Raw genomic sequence first — 27090 nt, 5'->3', positions numbered from 1 at the left:
TTTGCGCGCCTGCTGCCTTCCTTGGATGTGGTAGCCGTTTCTCAGGCTCCCTCTCCGGAATCGAACCCTGATTCCCCGTCACCCGTGGTCACCATGGTAGGCGACGGACCTACCATCGAAAGTTGATAGGGCAGACATTCGAATGAACCGTCGCCGCCGCGAGGGCGCGCGATCGGCCCGAGGTTATCTAGAGTCACCAAAGCGAGGCCGGGGGCGGACGGCGGCGGGTAGGCGCGAGGCCCCCCTCTCCACCGCCCGCGCACCCGCATGGGTTTTGGATCTGATAAATGCACGCGTCCCCGGGTACCCACCCCCCGCCCCGAGGGGAGAAGGGCGGCCCAGGTCGGCGCTCGTTGGCATGTATTAGCTCTGGAATTGCCACAGTTATCCAAGTAACCGGGTGGAGCGATCAAAGGAACCATAACTGATTTAATGAGCCATTCGCAGTTTCACTGTACCGGCCGTGTGCACTTAGACTTGCATGGCTTAATCTTTGAGACAAGCATATATTACTGGCAGGATCAACCAGGTAGCCCTCGCCTCGGGTGAATCGCGTGGTGGTAAGGCCCGAGAGTGCCGGAGGAGAGAGGGAAAGGACTCGGCGGAAGAGAACCCTCCCGCCCGCACCACAGCTCCGCGCCGCCTACCTACAAGCGGGCCTCGCTCCGCCGAGGCGTCACGACTGCTCGCAGGAGGGGGCACGCGGGCTAAGTGGGAGGGGGGGATTGGGCTCCCAGGTACCGCCGCCTACCCACCCCCCACCGCACACATGGAAATGAGGGGGGTCTGCCGGCGTTGGGCTGGCCGCTGGGTCGAGGCCATCACCAGGAAGGATCGTGCTTCGCAACGGGATCGAGTGCGCCGCAGATGCCGCGCGCGCCTACCACACAGCTTCCCCACCCCCAAGTCAGCCTACGCGCCCGGGATTACACCCGGGTGGTGAGGAAGAGGAGGGGGGGCAAGGAGGGATGCTGCCCGGTAAGAGCGCACGCACAGCACCGACTAGCGCACTTGTTCCGTCGGTACAGGGCGGTCTGAGATCGACGGGCCATCTGAGTCTTTAACCCAAAGGAGCAAGGGTCGAGGTCTGGGTGAAGGCCCGCCTCGCCCTCCTTTCGAATGCCCAAAACGGGGAGGAACCCACCCCACCCACAGCGGTCCCCTTTGTCGGAGGACCGGGCAAGGGGCCTGCCCCTGGGGCATCGCGCACAATTCCCATCGGTCAGGTGGTGGAAGGCGGTGGCACGTAGTTACGCGCTCAAAACCTAAGTCCACTAAATCACGCCTTCCCCGAAACCTCGACGGCAGGTCAGCGATAACCAGTGACGGCTGCCCAGACCTCCGGGAGAGAGAGACCCAAGAGGTCACGTCCCGCCCGGCTGTGAACCTGAGCTCGGGGGCCATGGATAGTCAGGGTTAGCGGCCGCTTCTTGCTTCTCCCTTGCCGAATCGGGTGCCGATGGTGACCCGCGACTGACTTTGCCTTCGGCAGCCGGAGCGGTGCTGCTGGTCACCCACAGCTGACCTTTCTGGCTGGCACGCGGGGTGGCACTTCTCCCAAGCCTCAGGCAACCAGGCAAGCCAAAGCTCCACAAGCCCAACAACTAAGCCTCCGGGCAACCCTAACCCTATCCCCAAGCCCAATCCCCAGGCCTCCGGGCAGCCCTAACCCCACCCCCAAGTCTCCAGGCAACCCTAACCCAATTCCCAGTCCTCCGGGAAACCCTAACCCTAACACCCAAGCCTCCAGGCAACCCTTACCCTATCCCCAAGCTCAATCCCCAGGCCTCCGGGCAACCCTAACCCTAACCCCCCCAAGCCTCCAGGCAACCCTTACCCTATGCTCAAGCCCAATCCCCGGGCCTCCTGGCAGCCCTAACCCACCCCCAAGCCTCCAGGCAACCCTTACCCTATCCCCAAGCCCAATCCCCGGGCCTCCTGGCAGCCCTAACCCACCCCCAAGCCTCCAGGCAACCCTTACCCTATGCCCAAGCCCAATCCCCGGGCCTCCTGGCAGCCCTAACCCACCCCCAAGCCTCCAGGCAACCCTTACCCTATCCCCAAGCCCAATCCCCGGGCCTCCAGGCAGCCCTAACCCACCCCCAAGCCTCCAGGCAACCCTTACCCTATGCCCAAGCCCAATCCCCGGGCCTCCTGGCAGCCCTAACCCACCCCCAAGCCTCCAGGCAACCCTTACCCTATCCCCAAGCCCAATCCCCGGGCCTCCAGGCAGCCCTAACCCACCCCCAAGCCTCCAGGCAACCCTTACCCTATCCCCAAGCCCAATCCCCGGGCCTCCAGGCAGCCCTAACCCACCCCCAAGCCTCCAGGCAACCCTTACCCTATGCCCAAGCCCAATCCCCGGGCCTCCTGGCAGCCCTAACCCACCCCCAAGCCTCCAGGCAACCCTTACCCTATCCCCAAGCCCAATCCCCGGGCCTCCAGGCAGCCCTAACCCACCCCCAAGCCTCCAGGCAACCCTTACCCTATGCCCAAGCCCAATCCCCGGGCCTCCTGGCAGCCCTAACCCACCCCCAAGCCTCCAGGCAACCCTTACCCTATCCCCAAGCCCAATCCCCGGGCCTCCAGGCAGCCCTAACCCACCCCCAAGCCTCCAGGCAACCCTTACCCTATGCCCAAGCCCAATCCCCGGGCCTCCAGGCAGCCCTAACCCACCCCCAAGCCTCCAGGCAACCCTTACCCTATGCCCAAGCCCAATCCCCGGGCCTCCTGGCAGCCCTAACCCACCCCCAAGCCTCCAGGCAACCCTTACCCTATCCCCAAGCCCAATCCCCGGGCCTCCAGGCAGCCCTAACCCACCCCCAAGCCTCCAGGCAACCCTTACCCTATGCCCAAGCCCAATCCCCGGGCCTCCTGGCAGCCCTAACCCACCCCCAAGCCTCCAGGCAACCCTTACCCTATCCCCAAGCCCAATCCCCGGGCCTCCGGGCAGCCCTAACCCACCCCCAAGCCTCCAGGCAACCCTTACCCTATCCCCAAGCCCAATCCCCGGGCCTCCGGGCAGCCCTAACCCACCCCCAAGCCTCCAGGCAACCCTTACCCTATCCCCAAGCCCAATCCCCGGGCCTCCGGGGTGGTGGTGGTGGTGGTGGTGGTGGTGGTGGTGGTGGTGGTGGTGGTGGTAAAGGAAGAGGAGAAGTGGGAGGAGATAGTGCTCACTCTCCCTCCGGCCATGGACTATCGACCAACCACTCTAAAGCCCAAGCCTCTCCAACACCAGGATGGCTGGCTGGCTGGCTGAGCAGGCCTGGCTGTCAGGTTGGGCAGGGCAGGGCTGGGCTGGGCTGGGCTGGGCTGGGCTGGGCTAGGCTAGGCTAGGCTGGGCTGGGCTGGGCTGATTGACCTGACTGACTGGCCTTGGCTTGACTGACTGATTGGCTGGCTGGGCTTGGCTGGCTGGCCGGCCAGGGCTTGCCTGGCCTGGGCTGGCTGGCTGAGCTGGGCTTGCTGCCCAGCCAGGGCTTGCTTGGCCTGGGCTGGCTGGCTGGCTGGGCTGGGCATGGCCTGGCCTGGCCTGGCCTGGCTGGCTGGCTGGCTGGCTGGCTGGCTGGCTGGGCTGGGCCTGGCCTGGCCTGGCCTGGCCTGGCCTGGCCTGGCCTGGGCTGGCTGGCTGGCTGGCTGGCTGGCCGGCCTGGGCTTGGCTGGGCTGGGCTGGGCTGGGCTGGGCAGGGCAGGGCAGGGCAGGGCAGGGCAGGGCTGGGCTGGGCTGGGCTGGGCTGGCTGGCTGGCTGGCTGGCTGGGCTCGGCTGGGCTGGCCTGGCTGGGCTGGGCCTGGCCTGGCCTGGCCTGGCCTGGCCTGGCCTGGCCTGGCCTGGCCTGGCCTTGCCTGGGCTGGCTGGCTGGCTGGCTGGGCTGGGCCTGGCCTGGCCTTGGCTGGCTGGCTGGCTGGCCGGCCTGGGCTTGCCTGGGCTGGGCTGGGCTGGGCTGGCTGGCTGGCTGGCTGGCTGGCTGGGCTGGGCTGGCTGGCTGACTGGGCTGGCTGGGCTGGGCCTGGCCTGGCCGGGCTGGGCCTGGCCTGGCCTGGCCTGGCCTGGCCTGGCCTGGCCTGGCCTGGCCTGGGCTGGCTGGCTGGCTGGCTGGCTGGCTGGCTGGCCGGCCTGGGCTGGGCTGGGCAGGGCAGGGCAGGGCAGGGCAGGGCTGGCTGGGCTGGCTGGGCCTGGCCTGGCCTGGGCTTGCTGGCTGGCTGGCTGGCCGGCCGGCCTGGGCTTGCCTGGGCTGGGCTGGACAGGGCTGGCTGGACAGCGCTGGGCTGGGCTGGCTGGCTGGCTGGCTGGCTGGCTGGGCTGGGCTGGGCTGGGCCGGGCTGACTGACTGGCTGGCTGGCTAGGCCGGGGGACACCGGCCGGCCTCTGACCCCACCACATGGAACCCGTTCACCAGCCGTGCCCGGGCACCCCACTCTTAAGCCCGGGGACACTGACTCCGGTAAGGCGCGCGCGCCAGACTCACGCGCCGCTGGTGACCCATTTATGTACTGCGTGCTGCTGGTACCCCATCGAAGGCTTTGCTGTGGGGTGTGGGTCGGGTCCGGACCTCTTCTGCCGCTGGTAACCCCATGTAGGTACTGCGTGCTGCTGGTGCCCCACTAAAGGCTTTGCTGTGGGGTGCGGGGCGAGGCTGGACCCCTTCTGCCGCTGGCGACCCACGTGGGTACTGCGTGCTGCTGGTGCCCCAGTAGGGGCTTTGCTGTGGGGTGCGGGTCGGGACAGAACCCCTTCTGCCGCTGGTTACCCCACATAGGTACTGCGTGCTGCTGGTGCCCCAGTAGGGGCTTTGCTGTGGGGTGCGGGTCGGGACAGAACCCCTTCTGCCGCTGGTTACCCCACATAGGTACTGCGTGCTGCTGGTGCCCCAATAAAGGCTCTGCTGTGGGGTGCGGGTTGGGACTGAATCCCTTCTGCTGCTGGTTACCCCATATAGGTACTGCGTGCTGCTGGTTACCCACCTGGACAGTAATGAAATTTCCCGCAAACCTCCATTGTGTCTCTTACTCCATTTATTACCACTAGCAATAGTGGGCAGACAACAGGCAAAGGAAACTACAAACACTCCTCATCACCTTTACCACCGTCAACTTTTAAACACTGAAAATTAACAGGAAGAGCAGGCAGGTAGGTAAACCGAGGCACATCCCTGCTCACAGACAACCGGTGGAAAACCAAACAACCCAAGCACCAACTCTGGAGCACCACGAGGGGGAGGGCTTCAGAGGGGCTCGGCAGGCCAGGTCACACAGCTGACCACGGGCAAAGAAAAGACCAATAAAAAACCACCACCACTAAACACTAAAACGGACCAAGGATAGCAGGCAAGCAGGTAGGCAGGATTTGTTTCTGCATGCAGACAGCCAGTGGGAAGCCAAGCACCCTAAGCACCAACTCAAGAACAACACGAAGAGAGGGCTTCAGAAAGGCCTGGCAGGCCAGGTCACACAGCTAATCGCAGTCAAAAGAAGGGTAAAACCCCACCACCACCAACCATTACACTGAAACAGACCAGGGACAGCAGGCAGGGGGCAAGCAGGCCAGGACATGTCCCTGCACGCAGAGAGCCAGTGGGAAGACAAGTACCCCCAATCACCAACTCTGGAGCCCCACGGGAGGAGGGGTGGGAAACTTCAGAGGGGCCTGGCAGGCCAAGTCACACATCTGACTGCGTTTAAAGGAAAGACCCAACCACACCACAACCAACCATTAAACACAGAAACGGACGGAGGAGAGCAGGCAGGCAGGCGGGCTAGGACATGTCCCCGCTTGCAGACAGACAGTGAGAAGCCAAGCTCCCAAGCACCAACTCTGGAGCTCCACAGGGGGAAAAATCACTTTTGATTGCCACCAAAGACAATAGTTTGAAACACATTCAAGCTCTCAAAACCTGAGTCCATTAAATGGCGCTTTCCACGAATCCTTGATGGCAGGTCAACAATAACTGGTGATGGAGAGTCAGAACTTCCAAGCGGTGCTGCTCGGCATCTGTGCCCAAAAAGGCACAACCTGCCTGGCTGTGATCGGTCAGTCGCGCAGGCCGCATGTGAGGAGAGATGACCGGTCGTTTTTGCCACAGACTGAAATTTTAACACCTCTTCTGTAGCGGTGCCGCTGGTGACCCACAATTAACAAGGAGAAAGCAATTAAGCTAATAAAATTTAGAAAAGATGGCTCGACAATTATTTTAACAAAGTTCACTCCATTTTGCGGATTTGATTGAGATATTTGCATTTGAATCTCAACAACGGCAGTGAGCATTTTATGAAGGTAAATCAGTAGCAAAACTCGAGAGCTTGCAAATGTAAATGTGAGCACTTGTGATAATAATATTTGTATGTGAAGGTTGAAATGTACACTCACAGCTCTGATGTAAACAGCTGAATCCCTCGATTTTGTTACGATAACCAGTGATCGCTCTCCTGAGATCGCTGGTTTCCACTATAACCATGAACTACACTTCCGCCTTCCTCTGGACTACATTTGCATACATGCACTTCTCCCAGACACTCACGCCTGCTCATTCATCTAGCTTGTTTACACTCACCAGCTGAACCTTGTCAAAGACTGATAACACACCATACATAAGCCATTCATTGACCCATCCTGTTGGCCGAGTCTTGTTTGCTTTATTGTGACTTTACAACGCGTTTCCCTGTCTTGTTTTCTCCGTGTTAGACCTTAGCCCTGTATTCCCTGTTCTCCTGTTTAGCCACCTGTCTTTTGATCTGTTGCCTGTTAATACGACTATGATTTTGGATTTGCCTGCACATACCTGTTTGTACCTGATTTGACCATTGGTTGCCTGACGCTGAATAAACCTGCATATTGGATCTTACCTCAGTTGTATCTGTCACTCCCTCCCCGGTCGTTACAGATTTGCACACACACACACACACACACTTGTGTTTTGAATTGGAAGTTGCAGATTAATAGTTGTGTATTTGTAAAATGTCAATCACAAATACAAAATGACAGAAACACGTGTGCACCGCAAATTTGATTGCATCTTCGATCTACAAGCACAGGTCGACACTCACAACCTCTCAGATTTTTCAGTACAACTACAAATCTCTCGCCCTCGGACTTTTGCTACACATCTCCCGCAATCTCTGTAGCAGAACTCATCTGTGCACTCGCAGATGCAGAGGCGCGAGCAGCGCGGGCGGGGCAGGTGTAAAGCTGTTTGATTGGCTGATGCCTGACCAATGAACAATGCCAGCAGCCAACAGGACTGAGGTGCAAAAGAGTAATTTCCCACCGTTATTTTATTGTTTAGGGTTTATTTCAACTATTTTCTGAAAATATTTTTGTTGAATAGCATTAATTCTACGGAAATGTACATACCAGTAAAAGAGCAGCAAAGCCGGTTTATTGGCTAGAGCCAGCCAATGAGATGGGACGTTTCTGTACGTCAGCACACAGGGCAGCTCACGTTGTTGGAAGAATCAAGCAATCAGAGGCGGGTAAGTTGTTATTTTTAAAAAATATCTATATGTTCAATACTGTTAGCTAAGCTAAGGACTGTGCTAGGTGCTTCTGTAGTTTGTTTTTTATATTAGAAATGGTTAGGAGCTGCTTTCAATGATGTTATACGGTTCTAAAGATACAATTTAACACAGATGAAATGAGAAATTGTAATAGTATTTATAGTAAACAATATAACGTTTTTGAACCATACTAACTATAGTAAACTGTATTATACTGTATACTGCAGTATCTACAACTTTAATAAATTGCAGTATACTTATATATATACAGACACACAAACACACACACACACACACACAGTTTAAAGTTGAATAAATTGAAATATAGCTATCTGTTTAAAACTAAACATTCTAATGTATTCATTTGTAAAAACCTAATACATTTTAAAGCAGTTTCATTTCTTTCTGATTTATACATGTACATGCATTACATCTGATTTAGGTCCACAACTTGCATCCTTCAACATGATACGTGTGTCCAAAGGAAGAGCAACTAGGTGAGGGAGACGGTGTCCATCGCTCGGCTGAGGGTCCACATTGAGCATCTCATCTGCAGGGTTAAGCAACATTAGCTGGACAGTCATCATCTCTCTCTATTACAGCGAGCATCAACCAGCTTTACACAACAGCCTGCTTTCTGCCCTGTAGTGAAGGCTTGAAGGGTGCAAGTTGTGGACCTAAATCAGATGTAATGCATGTACATGTATAAATCAGAAAGAAATGAAACTGCTTTAAAATGTATTAGGTTTTTACAAATGAATACATTAGAATGTTTAGTTTTAAACAGATAGCTATATTTCAATTTATTCAACTTTAAACTGTGTGTGTGTGTGTGTGTTTGTGTGTCTGTATATATATAAGTATACTGCAATTTATTAAAGTTGTAGATACTGCAGTATACAGTATAATACAGTTTACTATAGTTAGTATGGTTCAAAAACGTTATATTGTTTACTATAAATACTATTACAATTTCTCATTTCATCTGTGTTAAATTGTATCTTTAGAACCGTATAACATCATTGAAAGCAGCTCCTAACCATTTCTAATATAAAAAACAAACTACAGAAGCACCTAGCACAGTCCTTAGCTTAGCTAACAGTATTGAACATATAGATATTTTTTAAAAATAATAACTTACCCGCCTCTGATTGCTTGATTCTTCCAACAACGTGAGCTGCCCTGTGTGCTGACGTACAGAAACGTCCCATCTCATTGGCTGGCTCTAGCCAATAAACCGGCTTTGCTGCTCTTTTACTGGTATGTACATTTCCGTAGAATTAATGCTATTCAACAAAAATATTTTCAGAAAATAGTTGAAATAAACCCTAAACAATAAAATAACGGTGGGAAATTACTCTTTTGCACCTCAGTCCTGTTGGCTGCTGGCATTGTTCATTGGTCAGGCATCAGCCAATCAAACAGCTTTACACCTGCCCCGCCCCGCGCTGCTCGCACCTCTGCATCTGCGAGTGCACAGATGAGTTCTGCTACAGAGTAGTGATGTGCGATACCGCTGATTTCCCTATCCAATTCGATACCATGTATAATGAAGGCGAGTATCGGCGATACCAATCCAATTCCTATACTGCCCAAAAATGACTGTTTGGGAAATTAAAGTAACAAGTAGTGTACTTAAAAGTGTCACTCTATACTGAATACGAACCATATTACGGGTTATTCTTGTTTATTAAAGAAGAATTATCATACAAAAAAGCCAACTTGCATATTTATTGACAGCATCTGGGCGTGTATATCTTAAAACGCCTGCCTGAACATTTTAAAAAACATTCACACTTCTACATTTAGTGACATGTTAATCTGGTTTTCATGAAAGTGTTTTGAACCTTTTTTTTGTGGTTTTATCAGTCACAAACACCCAAGACCCCTAATACAGCCACATCGGCGCATTTTCTGCCTCTGTACCTGGATGGTGCCTGCCTGCTGCACCTAAGGACTGTGAAAGCGATGTCTGTCTCGCCCTAGCAGCACCTGTACCTCTTATTTCCTCCTCGTCTGACCGCCTAGTCATGACGTTGTCATATTCTGTCTCGTGATTTCTATGTAGATGTTTGGTTAGGTTTTTAGTATTACCACAGTACCTCACTGTTTTGTTACACGTGTCATAAACCGCATCATTTGACTTGCAGTATGACTTGATAAAAGTAAAGTAGCTCCACACATAACTTCGCATGTGCCAGGCCAGCTGACTAAGTGGCTAGCTAGTGTGCTCTGAGTCTACAGTTGTACAGTGCCATATTACGCACATGACTTTGCAGGCGGAAGAACAAGTAGTCAGACTAAGTTGGCATTATTCAGACTAGGGTAATCGTGGTTACTTTCCACTATGTTTCTACTTCCAAAAAAAAACATATTTGGTCCAAATGATTGAAATGTCGATATTTTATAATAATAACAATAAGAAGAAGAATAATTATTATTAATTCCTTACATTTATATAGCGCTTTTCTGGGCACTCAGAGCACTTTACACAATGGGGGGAATCTCCTCATCCAGCACCAGTGTGCAGCATCCACCTGGAAGACGCGACGGCAGACATTTTGCGCCAGACCACACATCACACACCAGCTGATTGGTGGAGAGGAGACAGAGTGATGAAGCCAGTTATGATATGGGGATGGTTAGGAGGCCACGATGGACAGAGACCAGATTGCGGATTTGGCCAGGATGCTGGGGTTAAACCCCTACTCTTTTTCGAAAGACATCCTGGGATTTTTAACGATCCTGGAGAGCCAGGACCTGGGTTTAACGTCCCATGCGAAAGACAGTACTCACTGAGCAGTATAGAGTCCCCGTCACTATACTGGGGCATTAGGATCCACACAGACCACAGGTTGAGTGCCCCCTGCTGGCCTCACTAACACCTCTTCCGGCAGCAATCTAGCTTTCCCATGTGGTCTCCCACCCAGGTACTGACCGGGCGCAGCCCTGCATAGCTTCAGTGGGCAACCATGTGAGAGTTGCAGAAAGCTAGCTGCCGATATTTTGATAAGATAATCGATTCTAGAATATACAAAGCTGGAATTGGAGATGTCGATATTTTAGAATCGATCCGCACTTCACTGCTACAGAGATTGCGAGAAATGGTTACCAAAGTCAGAGCGCAAGAGATTTGTATTTGTACTGACGAATCTGAGAGGTTGTGAGTGTCGACCTGTGGTTGTAGAGCGAAAATGCAATCAAATTTGCGGTGCACACGTGTGTCTGTCATTTTGTATTTGTGATTGACATTTTACAAATACACAACTATTAATCTGCAACTTCCAATTCAAAACACAAGTGTGTTTTGTGTGTGTGTGTGTGTGTGTGTGTGTGCAAATCGAGGGATTCAGCTGTTCACATCAGAGCTGTGAGTGTACATTTCAACCAACACATACAAATATTATTATCACAAGTGCTCACATTTACATTTGCAAGCTCTCGAGTTTTGCTACTGATTTACCTTCATAGCATTTTAAGAGGTAAGCATTAACAGTTTATCATTTTATTATCTTTAATTAGGTCTTTCCGCAAAGGCGCATGCCGTTCAAGCTTGTTTGGGAGCTTAGTTTTACCATACATGTATATAGGGATACGCAGGTATTTTAATCACCCATTCCTATTTGAAATTGATTTGCTTCTATGATTTTTTCTGAATTATATATTGAAATTTAACAAATTATTGTATTATTGTAAAAATTGTAATACTTAACACCACTAATCAGGCAACATTTAAAAGTGGTAGACAAACAACAGTGAGCTTGTTAAGTGGTAAGCCTAAGCTAGTATGCAACCCATTCTTACCCCGAAGGCATCAACATCTGAAGCATGGTGAAGCACCTTGCGCGTCAGTATAAGAACGCCAAAGGTGCCCCTGGGGTCACTATACTGACGCAAAGGGAATTCTATTGCTTTCAATAGGTTGCATCAGACGTCATATAGAGACGCTCAAAGCTTCGCATAATTACCAATAGATGTCAACGCAATATTTTAAACCTTGTTTACGCCTATAATCACAGTTTTTTATTTTAAAATATGTGATTTTGTTTTGTTCATGAAAAGCATCTGTAAACAGGGTAACTAAGAATATACTTCTGTCAATGTGACTTTCATTCAACGGTGAGTTTAACAGCGCTCAGCTATTGGTCAAAATGTAATACCGGTGAGTTCTCTCATGAGTTTAACTCTCCCAAATGAAACGTGCAACAATACGTGGTAGGTTAATGCTGCATTATGTATTTTTTACATTTTTATTGGAGATTATTTGGTGTTGATAAATATGTTATCATTTAATTTACATCTAATCAGTAAAATTATATTCGACTGCCCAGTTTAGGGTTATTATGCCTAATAAAACTGATTAATTATTATTATTTTTACTTTAGCAAATATTACATTTAAAGTACTAAGTTAAAAAAAATATTTAGCTGATCTTTTTGTTATTTAATTATTCATTGAAGTTGGGGTCTATGTTTGTCGCAATCTATTTTTTTACAGTCTATGGTCGCAATCCCAAGGTTCATTGCGATCCCAAGGTCCACTGCGGTTTTCCACTCGGAAAGTAAAAAGTAAACAAATAAAGACGATTTGTTGATTCAGATTAGGGTTTGTTTAGAACATTTATAAAAGCAGGGTAGCTATCTCCTGATGCAGTAGAAGACTGCAGACTTGATATAAATATAGCGTGTACCGTAAGCTAGCGACGTTATCTAACTACATCCAAGTTTATTTATTAAAAAATATATTTTCCCCACATATAGTCCTGCAAAACTCAATATAGTTATAACAACAATATAGTTATACATTTGAAGATGAGGAACAGTGTTACCAGATTGTTTATTTTCCACAATAGTAAACATTTAAAATCTAAATAAATTATGCTACATGCAATAAATATGACCTCTAATAATTACAATTCTATTCCTAACTGCATCATTTTTAAAGCAAATCAAGTGTTTCTCGAAAGTTTAAAGGCTACATTGTAACTGCAATTATTTTCCATGACTTAAAACAGACACACACACACACACACACACACACACACACACACACACACACACACACACACATATATATATATATATATATATATATATATATAATTGAAGTCAGAATTATTAGCTCCTTTTAATTTTTTTTCTTTTTTAAATATTTCCCAAATGATGTTTACCAGAGCAAAAAATTTTCACAGTATGTCGGATAATGTTTTTTTTTTCTTCTTTGGGAGAAAGTCTTATTTGTTTATATCGGCTAGAATAAAATCAGTTTTAATTTTTTTTTAAAAACATTTTCCCCTCCTGGCCACATACATGGACAGCACATTTTTGCTCTTTTGTCTTATGTTTTGTATTTTGTTGCAGACATATGTGTTATCCAGTGTTATCCTGTAGCATATGAAATGTCCCAAACACTATTTTAACTGTCCAGAAAGGGCAAAAAATATTTTTACTGATAGTCAAAGCATGTTCAAAAAATATGTGTGTATGTGTTGTTAATGCATAAAAAACAGTCAGGAAAAGACAGCTGGGTTCAAGGCAGAAATAAAGAGTTTTTCACTCTATTCCACAAAGGTGACTTTATTGTGTTTTATGGACATTCAGACCACGAGTCCACATTTATGGACATCATTTTTCTCTAAAAATGCATCACATCAAAAGAGGATACTTAGGTTTTATTCTAATTAGGTTCTAATAAGCCTAAATAGCAAAAAGAAATAAAAAATTAAGAGCCTTAAGAGCTTAATCTCAATATTATTAGCCCCTTTAAGCTAAATATCTTTGATACTCTACAAAACAAACCGTTATACAATAACTTATGAGCTGCAACTGTCTGACTGTCTTTTTGGGAAGGCCAGTGAGAAGGCCGTTACAGCAATTCAATTCAATTCAGCTTTATTTGTATAGCGCTTTTACAATGTAGATTGTGTCAAAGCAGCTTCACATAAATAGTCATAGTAACTGGAACAGTGTGGTTCAGGTTTTAGTGTTTAAGTTCAGTTCAGTTCAGTTTAGCTCAGTTCAGTGTGATTTAATCATTACTGAGAGTTCAAACACTGAAGAGCAAATTCATCGATGCGTAGCTCTACCAGTCCTGAACCATGCGAGCCAGTGGCGACAGCGGAGAGGGAAAAAAAACTTCACCTGATAGGAGTGAAGAAAATAAACCTTAAGAGAACCAGACTCAGGTGGGCACAGCCATTTTAATTTGGGCACAGCCTTTTTAAGCTGGCCAAAAGTCTTGTGCAGAGCTTCAATCACAGCGGTGGAGGCTGGAAGATGGCCTCAGTGAAGACTCGTCTGTCCCTGGAGCGTCGCTGGAATCAGACTCATGTTCTCCACTCCTCCATGACCATCAGCGCAGCAGCAGCTCAGGATATGGCCTGGTCCCGGATATGGAAACCTTGGGATCATCTCGTCAATAGTCTTGGATCCAATCAGTGACTCTGCATAATCTGAGGGTCTCAGGATGAGTATCCCCAGGTGAAAATAGAGAATAAAGAGAATAATTAGCGTAGCTGCTGTTCATAGTGTATATAAGCAAGATGTAGAAGCCAGTGTGGAACCCGCTAGGTGATGCATTGAGTGTATGCTTTACTAAACAGATAGGTCTTTAATCTAGTTTTGAACTGGGAGAGTGTGTCTGAGCCTCGGACGTTATCAGGAAGGCTATTCCAGAGTGTAGGAGCCATAAAGGAGAAGGCTCGACCTCCTTTACTTGATTTTGCTATTCTAGGTACTACCAGAAGCTCTGAGTTTTGAGATCTTAAAGAGTGAGTTGGATTTGGACCCTGCTGCTGATAAAAGCATGAACAAGTTTCTCTAAATCTTCACTGGAAACACAGCATCTGATTCGTGCAATGTTTTTGAGATGATAGTATGCTGATTTACTGACTGCTTTGACATGACTGTTGAAACTCAGATCTGACTCCAGAGTCACACCAAGATTCTTGACCTTATTTTTTGTTGTTTGACCTTTAGTGCCAAGGTACACATTCACCTTGAGAAGCTCATCTCTGTTCCCAAACGCAGTGACTTCAGTTTTCTCTTTGTTTACCTGAAGAAAGTTTTGGCACATCCAACTGTTCATTTCATCAATGCACTGGCAGAGGGTGTCAATAGCCGCATTTCCACTATCAGGCCAGTGCGAGCCAGGGCTTATATCGGGCCAGGCCGGGCCAATCGCCCGGGAGGTTGAGCAGTGAGGCCGAAATCATGTTGCGTTTCCACTGTGGGGCTAGTAGCTCGCAGCGCGTCACGCAAACCCCGCCCCCAGAACATCCCCCGAATCGAACGTCACTCAAACCGCCCACTTCAGCGAGAATCATGCAGATAAAGCACACCATCACATCATCACGAAACTATTAAAATAGGACAACCAAAACAAACAAATGACACGTTACTTTACAGCAGTACAACGCATGTCTATACGCACATGCCTGTGTGTTTTCATTCATCATATTCATTAGAAGTAATAACTCGATATAAAATGTATTTTATAACATCCTCTAGACAAGAATCTGTCCAACATTCATCCCAAATGCTCCGGAGAGAACTGAAACATGATTATTTTCCCCCTATAGGCTTTATGACACTTAATAGGTGATTCCCTTTATTTAAAGATGTTGCTTATTATATCTTAAGTAAAGGAAAGTGTTCAGTGTTTCAGCACATAAGAGCAGCACGTAATAAAATATTGCCTATATTTCACTGCGCTCAGCAGCTATGCACTAATAAAGCTCTTTATGTATTTAAAATTTCCTTTTTTAATTTTACCACGTCATATAAAACACACACACTTGTTTGAGGACACAGAACACATTTTGAACTTGCAGTTTTTCTCCGTCAAAAAAGTGCTGCGCAGCTGCAGACAGAAAAAAAGGTCGCCTATTTCTGCGTTCACTCACCCCGAAAATGCTCTGTTTGCATGATTTGATTAATTTCATCGTATCCAAATACTTTATAAATAATATTTAAAACATTTTCCGGTGTTTATTTATTTTTATTTTTTTAGAAAATATCTAAAATCTTTTTTTCAAAGAGGCTTTTGAAAAATGAAAGTTTAATATAAATTTGAAACAGTTTGATATAGTACCTAATTGTTATAGCTATAGCTTTTGTTAGTTTTATATTGGTTTATTTATTTAATGTGATTTTATTATAGGCCTATCTAATATTTGTAATTCTTTAAATTATTTCAATATAGGGCTATTTTATCTAGATATGACACTATTGTTTTGAGCCTACAAAAGTGGACATGAAATTTGTAAAGTTTAATGTCCTACTGTTGTATTCATATAGTGTATTATCTCCAAAATAAATTAAAACAATAAAAAGAAAAGAAAAAAGCCGCTCGCGGCATCAACAGAGCTATGAATGGAGCGCTTTTTTCGGTCTCACACACATACACAGGCATCTAAACGCACAAAAACACACACAGTATTAAACTTGACAAAACCTCTTGAAAACCTTTACTGTCTGCTGTGTCTTTAATATGGTGTAAAGATTATTATGCGTTATTGAAACATCAAAGATGCAGCAAAGAAAGATCATTTTATGCAACAGCCTTACATTTAAAAGAGAAACTTAAGGGCGATCATATGCAAAAAAGACCCCAGCCTATAATTTGTTCCAGATGTTTTCTTTCCCTTATTTATTTATTTGTTTGGCGCATGTACTCGAGTGCGATCGGAAAACTGTGCCCGCCTCTCCTTTCACTCCGCCCCGAAGCCCCGGCTGGCCCTCCTTGGCCCAAGGTATTCGGCGGGCCGAAAAAGGCTGTCCGTTGGCCCCGAGAAAGCCCCGCTTTGGCCCGATTAGGCCCCGGAAGTGACAGTGGAAACGCCACTGGCCTTGGCTCGCCCTGGCTCGCTCGCTCGCTTTAGGCGCGATAGTGGAAACGCGGCTAATGGGGCTGTAGTCATTAGGCAGTAAGGCTAGGTAGATCTGAGTGTCATCAGCAGAGCTGTGGTAGGAGATTTGGTTCTTTCTCATTATTTGGCTCAGAGGGAGCATGTAAAGGTTGAACAGGAGAGGTGCCAGAATCGAGTCTTGAGGGACTCCGCATGTCATGGGTGTCCACCTCGACCTATGGTCACCTATACTGACATGGCAATCTCGACCTTCAAGGTAAGATCTAAACCATTTGAGGACCATGCCAGACAGCCCAACCCAGTTTTCCAGTCTATCCAGAAGTATGCTGTGATGGACAGTGTCAAATGCAGCACTGAGATCCAGCAGTATCAGCACTGTTAGTCTGACTGAATCTGTATTTAGGCGTATATCATTGATTATCTTTATAAGAGCGCTCTCTGTACTGTGATGTGCTCTGAAACCAGTCTTTAAATAGTCTAAACACCCCTTGAAGATTAAGAACTTGTTAACCCGGTTGAAAACAACCTCTTCAATGATTTTGCCAATGAAAGGGAGATTTGAGATTGGTCTGTAATTGCTCAATAGGTGTTTTCCAGGTAGAACAATGATTTGAAGCTAGTGCTGAAGTTCTAAAGCAATAAATGTTACATGCCAGTTCATTTATTTAATTTTTAGAGTGTTTATTAAATGAACACCACACCTGTAGGGAAACAAAATATATAACTGTACCTTTAAAGGTGCCAAATTGTTCGAAGAAGCTTCCTGACTTATTAGATAAGCAGAGATTCTCACTGTTGCTGGTTAATGACCACTGAAGTTTACTTTTGTTTTAATCAGCAAGTTGAAGACAAGTGAGATGTTGTCTTCCGCTGCCTGCTTTCCTACCCGGGAGAATCATCTGAGGAGCTCATTGAGGACTACCAGGTACATTCAAATGTCTAAATGACTGTTTACTTTGGATATGTACGATTCTTTAAGTGTTGAAGGCTTGTTAGTATCTTATTTTTTATATTTTATCCTCTAAATTGTAAGTTTTGTCTAACTTTTAAAAACTTTAGCACTTTATGCAGCAGAGCGCAGGTCTTAACATCAGTACAGTCTATTATATCATAAAGCAAGAGATAACACTGAATTAAAGTGCTCGATGGAAATGTCTGGCAGTGCTTTTATTAAAAAACAGTTGCAATGCATCACCAGTTATTATTTTACATTTTGAAGTAAAGTTAACTCAGGATAACTGAATAAGATAATTAGGAATCTTGGATGAAAAATAATCTAAAAATAGTAATATATTTAAACACAACTTAAGTCAGCTTTACAAACAAAGTCAATAAAACGTACTTAGAATTCCACAAGTAAACTTGACATTTCTAATTAAATGTACTGATGTTTTATTTGGCAAAGCTTTGAAGATTTACTAGCCTTTTGTGTGTGAAAAACGTCTCCAAGCTTTCTTCAAGTAAACCCTACTCCTCATTTTTCACAGAAAGCACACAGTCAGATCCGAGCTCTGCCTTGAAGAGTCCAGAGGAAAAGGAAATTCAGTCTCTGGCCCAGAGCTCACAGTAGGTGGCAGTACTGCTCTGAGAAGGCAAACCACCAATAAAGCAAGAAGAAGAGCTCTACCTGCTGTTTCACTCACCTGTGTGTTTCTCCTCCAGTGTTTGCTCAGCGGTTCACCTGTTCGTGTGTTCTCTCCTGCTCATCTCGGCCGGTCAGCATCACCAGGTAAGCAGAAAGGGTTCCTCCACTATTATAGATCTGCTTGATGGTATCCGAGACAGATTAAACACAGAGCTGTGGGCTATTCACCATCATTTCTCTAACACTCAGCCAACAAACAGGCCGTGAGTTACAGCTGATCACTCGCTTCACTGATCTGATCTGTAGGCGAGCTGATGGAGAGAATGTGGGGAGTGTAGTCTTGTGCTTGTCTTCTTGCTCTGCTGTATTATCACACTCAAGTGCAGTTGCTGCTTCATCTTTAATGAGTTCTCGGATAAATATAAGAGTTACAGTGTACAGTTACAAACGAATAACCTCATTAAAAACTAATCAACAAAACTCCACATCATTTGCAAAGACAATCGTTTAAACAAGATCAACAGACAGTGGTCTTATCTGAGAGCTGGAAACACCGGGGTTTAAGATGAGGCGTTTTTAAACATTGTTCTTCTTCTGTTTACTGGTGTTTGGCAAACAGTGTAAAGGTGCAGATTCTGACACCTACTGGACTGGAGGGTGGAGTGCAGCTGAGTTGAGGACTGGAGAAACGGGGAGATTTAATCTGTTTCATCTCTTCTGCTCTTTCAAATATGTAATCATTGTCTTTTTGCTTTTCTGCAATGTAACAGGGAAAGGGTTTTCCCATCCCAATCTTTAGTGACTGAAACTGCTGGAATATTTGTTGTTGCACATTGCACTAATATACGTGAGAGTGTTTCAGTCCACAATAACAGCTTTCATTTGTTTCCTGGTTTTGTATGAAGTTCAGGATAAGTTTGAATGGCCATTTTCTTTCCAACACACATTTCTCCGCATTTCATATAGATGTCATGCCACTTTATAACCTGTATGCTCTGCCAAATCTTCATCTTGTAGCTGATCAGTCCTTTAAAACTGAAATAAAGACCAATCAGACACCTGCTAAAGGAGTCAGATACGGGCTTTAGGATCTCTTTCACTAAATACTCTGCTGTCTGTTAACACAACATGCCATAAACTGAGTTTTCCACGTCTGTGTGATGTACATTAATGCAATGGCTTTTATATTGTATGCTTGATTTGGATGGACAAATAATTCACTTGGACACTTTATCAGCATCTAGACCAGCAGCCTGTAAGTACATTTAAGATTTGTTTCAGTTGTTGTGTATGGTTTGAGGACTTGTTTCCAGCTGTTTGTGTAAAGTTGTAGGACATTTAAACTTGCTTTCAGTTGTGTATAATACTAGAAGTTGTTTAGCCACTGTTTCCTTGGTTACTATAAGAGCTTGTGTAGCGAACGCAAACGCGGTTTCGCGTCGTCCGCCTCAGTTTCGGCCCTTGTTTTGACTCGGGAGGCGTGTCCAAACGCCAGGTAACCACTATATAGCGAGCACGCTAGCATTAGTCGGCAGGAGAAGCATTATACAATGGTTCTTATCTTACCTCTATGACAGGTCATTCAGGGTGTCTTGGAGGGGAGAGGTGTCCAACCTACAGCATCTAAACACTGGGGTACCTCAAGGCTCTGTTCTTGGGCCACTTCTCTTCTCCATCTACACATCATCTCTAGGACCAGTCATCCAGAGACATGGATTCTCCTACCACTGCTATGCTGATGATACCCAGCTATACCTCTCTTTTCATCCTGATGATCCCTCGGTTCCAGCTCGTATCTCAGCCTGCCTGTTGGATATTTCACACTGGATGAAAGATCATCATCTTCAGCTGAACCTCGCAAAAACGGAAATGCTTGTAGTTTCTGCCAACCCGACTCTACACCATAACTTTTCAATCCAGATGGATGGGGCAACCATTACTGCATCCAAAATGGTGAAAAGCCTTGGAGTAACGATTGATGACCAACTAAACTTCTCTGACCACATTTCTAGAACTGCTCGATCGTGCAGATTTGCACTCTATAACATCAGAAAGATCCGACCCTTCTTATCTGAACATGCAGCTCAACTCCTTGTTCAAGCTCTTGTTCTCTCCAAACTGGATTACTGCAACTCTCTACTAGCTGGGCTTCCAGCTAACTCTATCAAGCCTCTTCAACTGCTCCAGAATGCAGCAGCACGAGTTGTCTTCAATGAACCTAAACGAGCACATGTCACTCCGCTGCTAGTCCGTTTGCACTGGCTGCCAGTTGCTGCTCGCATCAAATTCAAAACTCTGATGTTTGCCTACAAAGTGACTTCTGGCCTAGCACCTTCTTATCTGCACTCACTTCTGCAGATCTATGTGCCCTCCAGAAACTTGCGTTCTGTGAATGAACGTCGCCTCGTGGTTCCATCCCAAAGAGGAAAAAAATCACTTTCGCGAACGCTCACGCTCAATCTGCCCAGTTGGTGGAATGAACTCCCTAACTGCATCAGAACAGCAGAGTCACTCGCTATTTTCAAGAAACGACTAAAAACTCAACTATTTAGTCTCCACTTCACTTCCTAATCTGCAATTGCCTATTTGTATATCACACTAACTGTACAAAAAAAAAAAAAAAAAAAAAATTACTAACACTTCCCTTCTTAGACTTTACAGACCTGAAACTTGCCTTTAGTACTTATTCATTGTTGCTCTTAGTGGTGTAAATTGCTTCCTTGTCCTCATTTGTAAGTCGCTTTGGATAAAAGCGTCTGCTAAATGACTAAATGTAAATGTAAATGTAAATTCCATCAGTGTGTGTGTGTGTGTGTGTGTGTGTGTGTGTGTGTGTGTGTGTGTGTGTGTGTGTGTGTGTTGAGTAAATGGATGAGTTCTGACACTGTGATCATCCATCTGTCTCCTGATGCACACTGAGTGTCCTCTTTCTCAGACACATTGACCTGTGTGTTTCATGTACTGCCCAACCAATCATGTTCAATCTTTCATAATCATATTCCTAAATATTCTGTGGTGCTGTTTTCCTGGTGTTCCTTCATCAGAAGCGTTTCTCCTAGTTGCACTAGAGCTGAGTCAGTTGTTGGGGAGATGTCTGGAAAGCTCCAGAACTGATCCTACAGTGTGTTTTGAATAGTTGTCATTGTTTAAGGCCGGTTTGAGAAGCAGAGCTGTATATTGAACTGCTGTTTAATGATGGCCTCACCCCGTTACATTCATCCCTTTTTACATTCATCTAATCCATTTTGGATAGGCATGTCTCTCCATCTATAATCCTGGAAATCTGCCTCAGTTGTTTTAGTGTGTGACCATGTGTGTGTTTCACTGTTTGAAGTGTTTCAGATATTGAGAAACTGAATCTCCTTTCCTGCTCTGTCTTCAGCCCTCGGTGTGTAATTGACTACATATATTTTGTTTGTATCCTGCTTTCCCACAGCAGAGTCTGTATAATGATAACACAGGGGTTTTCTCTGCATTCACTGACTCCTTTCCCCAACGCTGATTTCTGATGCCGCATGTTCCTGCAAATCTGTGATGATTCCTGCTATGCTTGTGTTCAGATATGTGCAGTGTATTCGCGTGTGGTACACATGCTGAACACACACTCTGTATGCTCGTTGATGAGGTTTGGTTTGGTTTGTTGGTCTGAATTTTTGCCTCTGCTGGGTTGTTGTGAAAGCTCCTGTAAATCAGCTCAGTGTCTGCTGTTCTAGTTTCTGAAGCACTGTGTCCGCCACCACCACACATCTATCATCTGTCACACACACATGGTTAATCACTTCCAGCGAAACACTCATCATATTTAATGTTTTCTTGCATTCGTCTTTTCCCTGACGTGTACAGCCCTGTACAGTTTCACACCACCATCCTACACTGTGTTTAATGTCTCACAAATTCTCATTATTGATTTATAAATGATGACACAATCAGCTGCTTCTGTCTTCTCTGTTTACAACAACACCTATAGTGGATTGATTCATTCCTCCTGTTATGGATGTTCATCTGTGAAGTGTTTTGGACTAATCTACAAGGTAAAAGCACTTTATAAATAACTCTGACCTGACTCTCTGTATCTGTCATTTACACCTGATTTTCTAAGTGTCTTCATTAATCGCTCATTAATCTCGAAGATGCCTAATAGACTGTTTATTTGTGCTTTCCTTATTTCATGTTTCAGTCATAAAGCTGGATCATCATAACCCTGCTCTGATTGTGTTCTTCATTTCCAGCTGATAGCATTTCATTTGTCTTTTTCTAAATCTTACACCTCGTCTCTGCTGTTGTACAATCTCTGCCTGGTCTTACAGTATTCTGGGAATTTCCCTTTTATCCCATATTTTATTATATAATTCTAATGTTTTGCTGACTCATGATAAGGTAATGTGAAGTTTCCTTGCTGGCAAAGCTCTTAGTTTCCAAAGAGAAATAACATTTTCTTGAATGCCACATTTATTAAATTGTGTGTGTGTGTGTGTGAGATGAGACTATCAGTACTTAAATATGACTTATATATATTTTTTTTTTTTTTTTTTTTTTAGCACACTTGTTCATTTTATTTTTTGTATGCTTCTGGAAACTCTGCATTTGCAGTCAATACCAAAGATATCAAGCAAAGATTCAAAGGCTGTAATGATCCGCATCAGCTTCATTAACAGCATTTCCCTCATTTTCTGATCTCCATTGTCTCTACATTTCCTGAAAGTCTGGTTCTGTTTTCTATCCTGAAGTGGTAAAGTGTGATGTGATGGTCATTGCTGTGGGTCTTTCTCTGTCGATGAGTCTGACACTACTGTAAATGAAGAGCTGAAGCAGAAATGAGGATTACAGACGTTAATCGCTGTGATCTTCCCTCCGTTCAGTTTCAGTTCATATATATATTTAACTCCTCCACTCAGCACTGTATTACTTGCTTGTTTGATGTTTGATATGAGCATAATCTGGAAAACAAACTCCAGCTGACACGATACACTCCACTTCTCTTCTGCTGAAATGCGGATTCACTCAATAATACACACAATACCCAAACCTCTTCAGCTTTAGGACAATGCTTCAGTGCTTTAGGACAGGCTTCTTCTCTGTGTCTGAATGTTAGCGGTTTGTGTTTAATTCTGTTGGACAGGATCAGCTGAGGAAGCTGGTGTTCGAGAGGCCCTTGGTTTTTGTCTGGGGCTGCGTCTGAAAATATGATCAAACCCAGCTGGTTTATTAAAGTCCTTCAACATTTGTCCTAAAGTGCTGGAGGTGTTTTGAGTCGGTGGCAGGTTTTGTATCTTTGCTGTTGTGGGGGTTTAACTGGAGTGTCAGAATGAAGGATGTTGTCAAATCTCAGACAACACCACACACACTTTATAATGTCCTGATAAACGCAGGAGTGTGTTAAGTTAAACACTGATATTAGCTAGGTGCTCCACAGAGTGAAACCAATATCTGTGCATACCTGTGCCTATTAAACCCTTATAGAAATAAACCATATAGAAATCCTTCTTTAAATAATGAATTGATGTTTTAATATTGTTTATTTTTATTTGATGAATTCGTAATGGAGCTGCAGTAAAACACTTGATTTCCCTCTGGGTTTAATAATGTGTTTGTGTGGTTTACAGGCTGATGTGGATGCGATCAGCTGAAACCTGCGGCGTGTTTGGAGAATTAAAGTGTCTGTAAAACACAGATCTCCACTACTCAAAGCTATTGTACAGCCCTTCACACTGCGAGCTTCCTCTTATGGCAGAATAACTCTCATTTGGAATTAATATTTCTATGTTGTGTGTTCTTTATCTAATCCATTGTTCAAAGACTTTTAATAATTATATCTGAAGTGGTTGTCAACATTGGCTGGACCCGACTGCATCAGAAGAGCACATTTACACAGCAGCGGCGGCGGCAGAAGGTACGTCTGATCATCAGTTAGAGCATTTATATATGTCTCGTCGCCTTCTTCTGTGTGCTTCAGTCTGACGATGTAGTCTGTTTGATTAGTTCTGTGGTTTATTTCTGTCTTCATGGTTTTGGTGTGCTGCTTGTGTGTATGAGCTAGTTTAGCTGTATATGATGGAGCGCTTGTTACACTGTTTGTAGGAAAGTGTCTGGAGCATATAGAATCAAGTAAGGTAGACAGCAGAACACCTGAAAAAACACCTGCATCCTGCTTCCACAGGGCATCTGGGACTTAACTTTGGACAGGTGTGTGTGTTTGACAGTTTGGTTTTTTCAGACATTTTCCAAGAATCTGGAGCTGCAGCAACAGGTGAGACTAAACTAGCAAGTACTGAAACAGTAAGTAAATATTTATCTTATCGACAAGTGAGTGTTCCTCTGGGTTATCAATAGTTGAGTGTTCCACAGGGTAAATGACAATTGAGCGTTCCTCTGGGTTATCGACAGGTGAGCGTTCCTCTGGGTTATCGACAGGTGAGCGTTCCTCTGGGTTATCGAAAGGGGAGCGTTCCTCTGGGTTATCGACAAGTGAGCGTTCCACTGGGTTATCGACAAGTGAGCGTTCCACTGGGTTATCGACAAGTGAGCGTTCCACTGGGTTATCGACAAGTGAGCGTTCCACTGGGTTATCGAAAGGGGAGCGTTCCTCTGGGTTATCGACAAGTGAGCGTTCCACTGGGTTATCGACAAGTGAGCGTTCCTCTGGGTTATCGACAAGTGAGCGTTCCACTGGGTTATCGAAAGGGGAGCGTTCCTCTGGGTTATCGACAAGTGAGCGTTCCACTGGGTTATCGACAAGTGAGCGTTCCTCTGGGTTATCGACAGGTGAGCGTTCAACTGGGTTATCGACAGGTGAGCGTTCCACTGGGTTATCGAAAGGGGAGCGTTCCTCTGGGTTATCGACAAGTGAGCGTTCCACTGGGTTATCGACAAGTGAGCGTTCCTCTGGGTTATCGACAGGTGAGCGTTCCTCTGGGTTATCGACAGGTGAGCGTTCCACTGGGTTATCGACAAGTGAGCGTTCCACTGGGTTATCGACAAGTGAGCGTTTCACTGGGTTATCGACAAGTGAGCGTTCCACTGGGTTATCGACAAGTGAGCGTTCCACTGGGTTATCGACATATATATATATATATATATATATATATATATATATATATATATATATATATATATATATATATATATATATATATATATATTTATATTTATATATATTGTTATATTTATATATATATATATATATATATATTTATTTATATATATATATATATATATATATATTTATTTATATATATATATATATATATATATATATATATATATATATATATATATATATATATATATATATATATATATATATGTCGATAACCCAGTGGAACGCTCACTTGTTATATATATAAATATATATATAAATATGCATTTTGGGAATTTGCAACATTTGTGCTGTCCAACTGATGAAGATGTTTTCTTAAGTTGCAGCTCCCTCAGCCACTGTAAACTTCATTGTAATCCTAAAGTTTTTAAATGAAGTATTTCTTCTGTAAATGTACTGAGATGTATTTTGACTTAACTGAGACTGTGTTCTGATTATGAATTTTGTGTACCATTACAACTCTGATGCATGTTCAGTTCAAGTATGAAATGTGTGTAAAAAAAAAGGTGGATGCAGAGTTTGCCTGCCGTCACTCTCTCTGTCAGCTGTACATGAACGAGCAGAAATGCAAATTTAAATTTGCTGAATGACAGTTTGAGTTACCTGTTGTAACTGAGTTATTTATCTGCCCGAGTATTTTTCATTAGATGAGCATTTTTTAGTCTTATGCTTTACCCAGAATATAAAAATACAAAATAGACTTTAAACCAGCACAACAAAACATGTTTAAGAAGAGAATCATTATAAAGTAATTTTTTTTATCCAGGATTTAAGTCTGTAGTTCACGCACATCGTTGATAACAAAATTATTTGCCCTTCTGTGACATTTTCATTCTTTTACAATATATTTTAAAGACATTTTAAACATAATACTTTTAATAAATCATTTCTGACCAATTTCTTTTCTTTGCCATGATGACAGTGTATAAAATATATATATAAAATAATTTTGCCAGTTATTTTGCAAAACCCTAGTATTAAGATAAAAGTATAAAGGCTTAACTTTGTTAATTAGGTTAACTAGGGAAGTTAGGTTATTTAGCAAGTCAATGGACAACAGTTTTTTCTTTTTGTTCTGCAGCATTTGAGGGGAAACTTGTTACTTAAGCGGCTAATAATGCTGATATTAGCTGTTTTACTTTCTTTTTTCATTACAATCAAACTATAATAAACAACAAGTAAGCAATAAAATAAGTAATAAATAACTTTCTCCAACGCAAAATTGGAGCTGCTCTCAAGTGGATCATCTTTCCACAGTAACATTTGTATTAAGCTGATTTGAATCGGTTTTATTTAAACTAGAACTACACCAGCTTTTGTCATGCCTGCCTTAAATGTTGTAATGTTCCCCAATCTGAAATACTGTTTTAGGTTTTATTCACTTTTCTTCATCGATATACATTGTAAAAGTACTATGGATATAAAGACCTGTTATGGACTAATGTTCAAAAAATCGAATCATAAATAAGACACTGCAAATAAAATTCATTTTGGGATTTAGTTTTATTGTACCTAATCATATATTATGTCTGGGTGTTGGGTTTACGCCCCACTCTTGACCGCTTTTAAAGTCAAGTTTTAGTACTGACCAGGCTTTATCCTGCTTGTCTTCAGTTAGAATTATAGTTTACTTTTAAACCTTCTTCATCACACAAACCACAGTGCACTTTCGAAGTACTCTAACCAGTGCTTAGTTTGTAAATGAAACATTTCTGGAACAAGTCTGGCCATAAGTCACCGTGATCCACATCCACCACATGATTTCAGTTTTCCCGGAACATGATGTCATTAAAAGGTGATAGTGCATAAATCTTATAAACATCACCATTTAGTCTAATGAGTTACTCTGTCTGATCTTCAAGAAGAGCCCACAGTTCCCTGTTCTGTCATCTTTTCAGGCTGACTCACTTTGCTTTGTTCTCCCGCTATACTGATGCAGGAACACAGTTCCTTCTCGAGATCTCTCTTGATCAGGCTCATTATCAGAAGTCTGTCACATACAATCCACACAGCCTTGCTTGCTGAATTGTTTAAAATAAATACCG

The 27090-nt window shown here is 44.6% G+C and overlaps 3 protein-coding genes and 1 non-coding gene across 12 annotated transcripts in view; 2 read left to right on the top strand and 2 right to left on the bottom strand.

Moving 5' to 3' along the window:
- LOC137490097 (18S ribosomal RNA) overlaps positions 1–532 on the bottom strand; it is a 1939-nt gene extending 1407 nt beyond the window's left edge. Inside the window, exon 1 of the ribosomal RNA XR_015484627.1 lies at positions 1–532. This exon is cut by the window's left edge and continues 1407 nt beyond it. This is a non-coding gene — a ribosomal RNA (18S ribosomal RNA).
- Positions 1–27090, top strand: part of LOC148682569 (uncharacterized) — a 1090975-nt gene that overhangs the window by 78679 nt on the left and 985206 nt on the right. The gene's annotated exons all lie outside the window — the stretch shown is intronic.
- Positions 17997–27090, top strand: part of si:dkey-61p9.7 — an 88805-nt gene continuing 79711 nt past the window's right edge. For 6 of the 7 annotated variants that reach the window (XM_087246996.1, XM_087246995.1, XM_087246994.1 and 3 more), the window contains exon 1: positions 17997–18093. The gene's annotated coding sequence lies outside the window, so the exon portion shown is untranslated. Of the gene's footprint in view, positions 18165–27090 lie in introns of all 7 variants that reach the window. The other variant, XM_087247000.1, reaches the window with a different exon arrangement.
- LOC147845332 (uncharacterized) lies at positions 22491–26774 on the bottom strand. 2 transcript variants are annotated; one of them, XM_087250566.1, is made up of 2 exons: positions 25345–26774; positions 22491–24993 (listed from the first exon to the last, which is right to left on the bottom strand). In XM_087250566.1, coding segments are annotated over exons 1-2 (792 nt in total). In that variant the 5' UTR covers positions 25346–26774; the 3' UTR covers positions 22491–24202. The 2 variants fall into 2 exon arrangements, with proteins under 2 accessions (XP_087106692.1, XP_087106693.1); XM_087250567.1 differs by having other exon boundaries at positions 25385–25902.

Source organism: Danio rerio, chromosome 4 (genome assembly GCF_052040795.2).
Source record: "Danio rerio strain M-AB ecotype USA chromosome 4, GRCz13ab, whole genome shotgun sequence".
NCBI lineage: Eukaryota > Metazoa > Chordata > Actinopteri > Cypriniformes > Danionidae > Danio > Danio rerio.
This window is presented reverse-complemented; position numbering and strand designations above follow the sequence as displayed.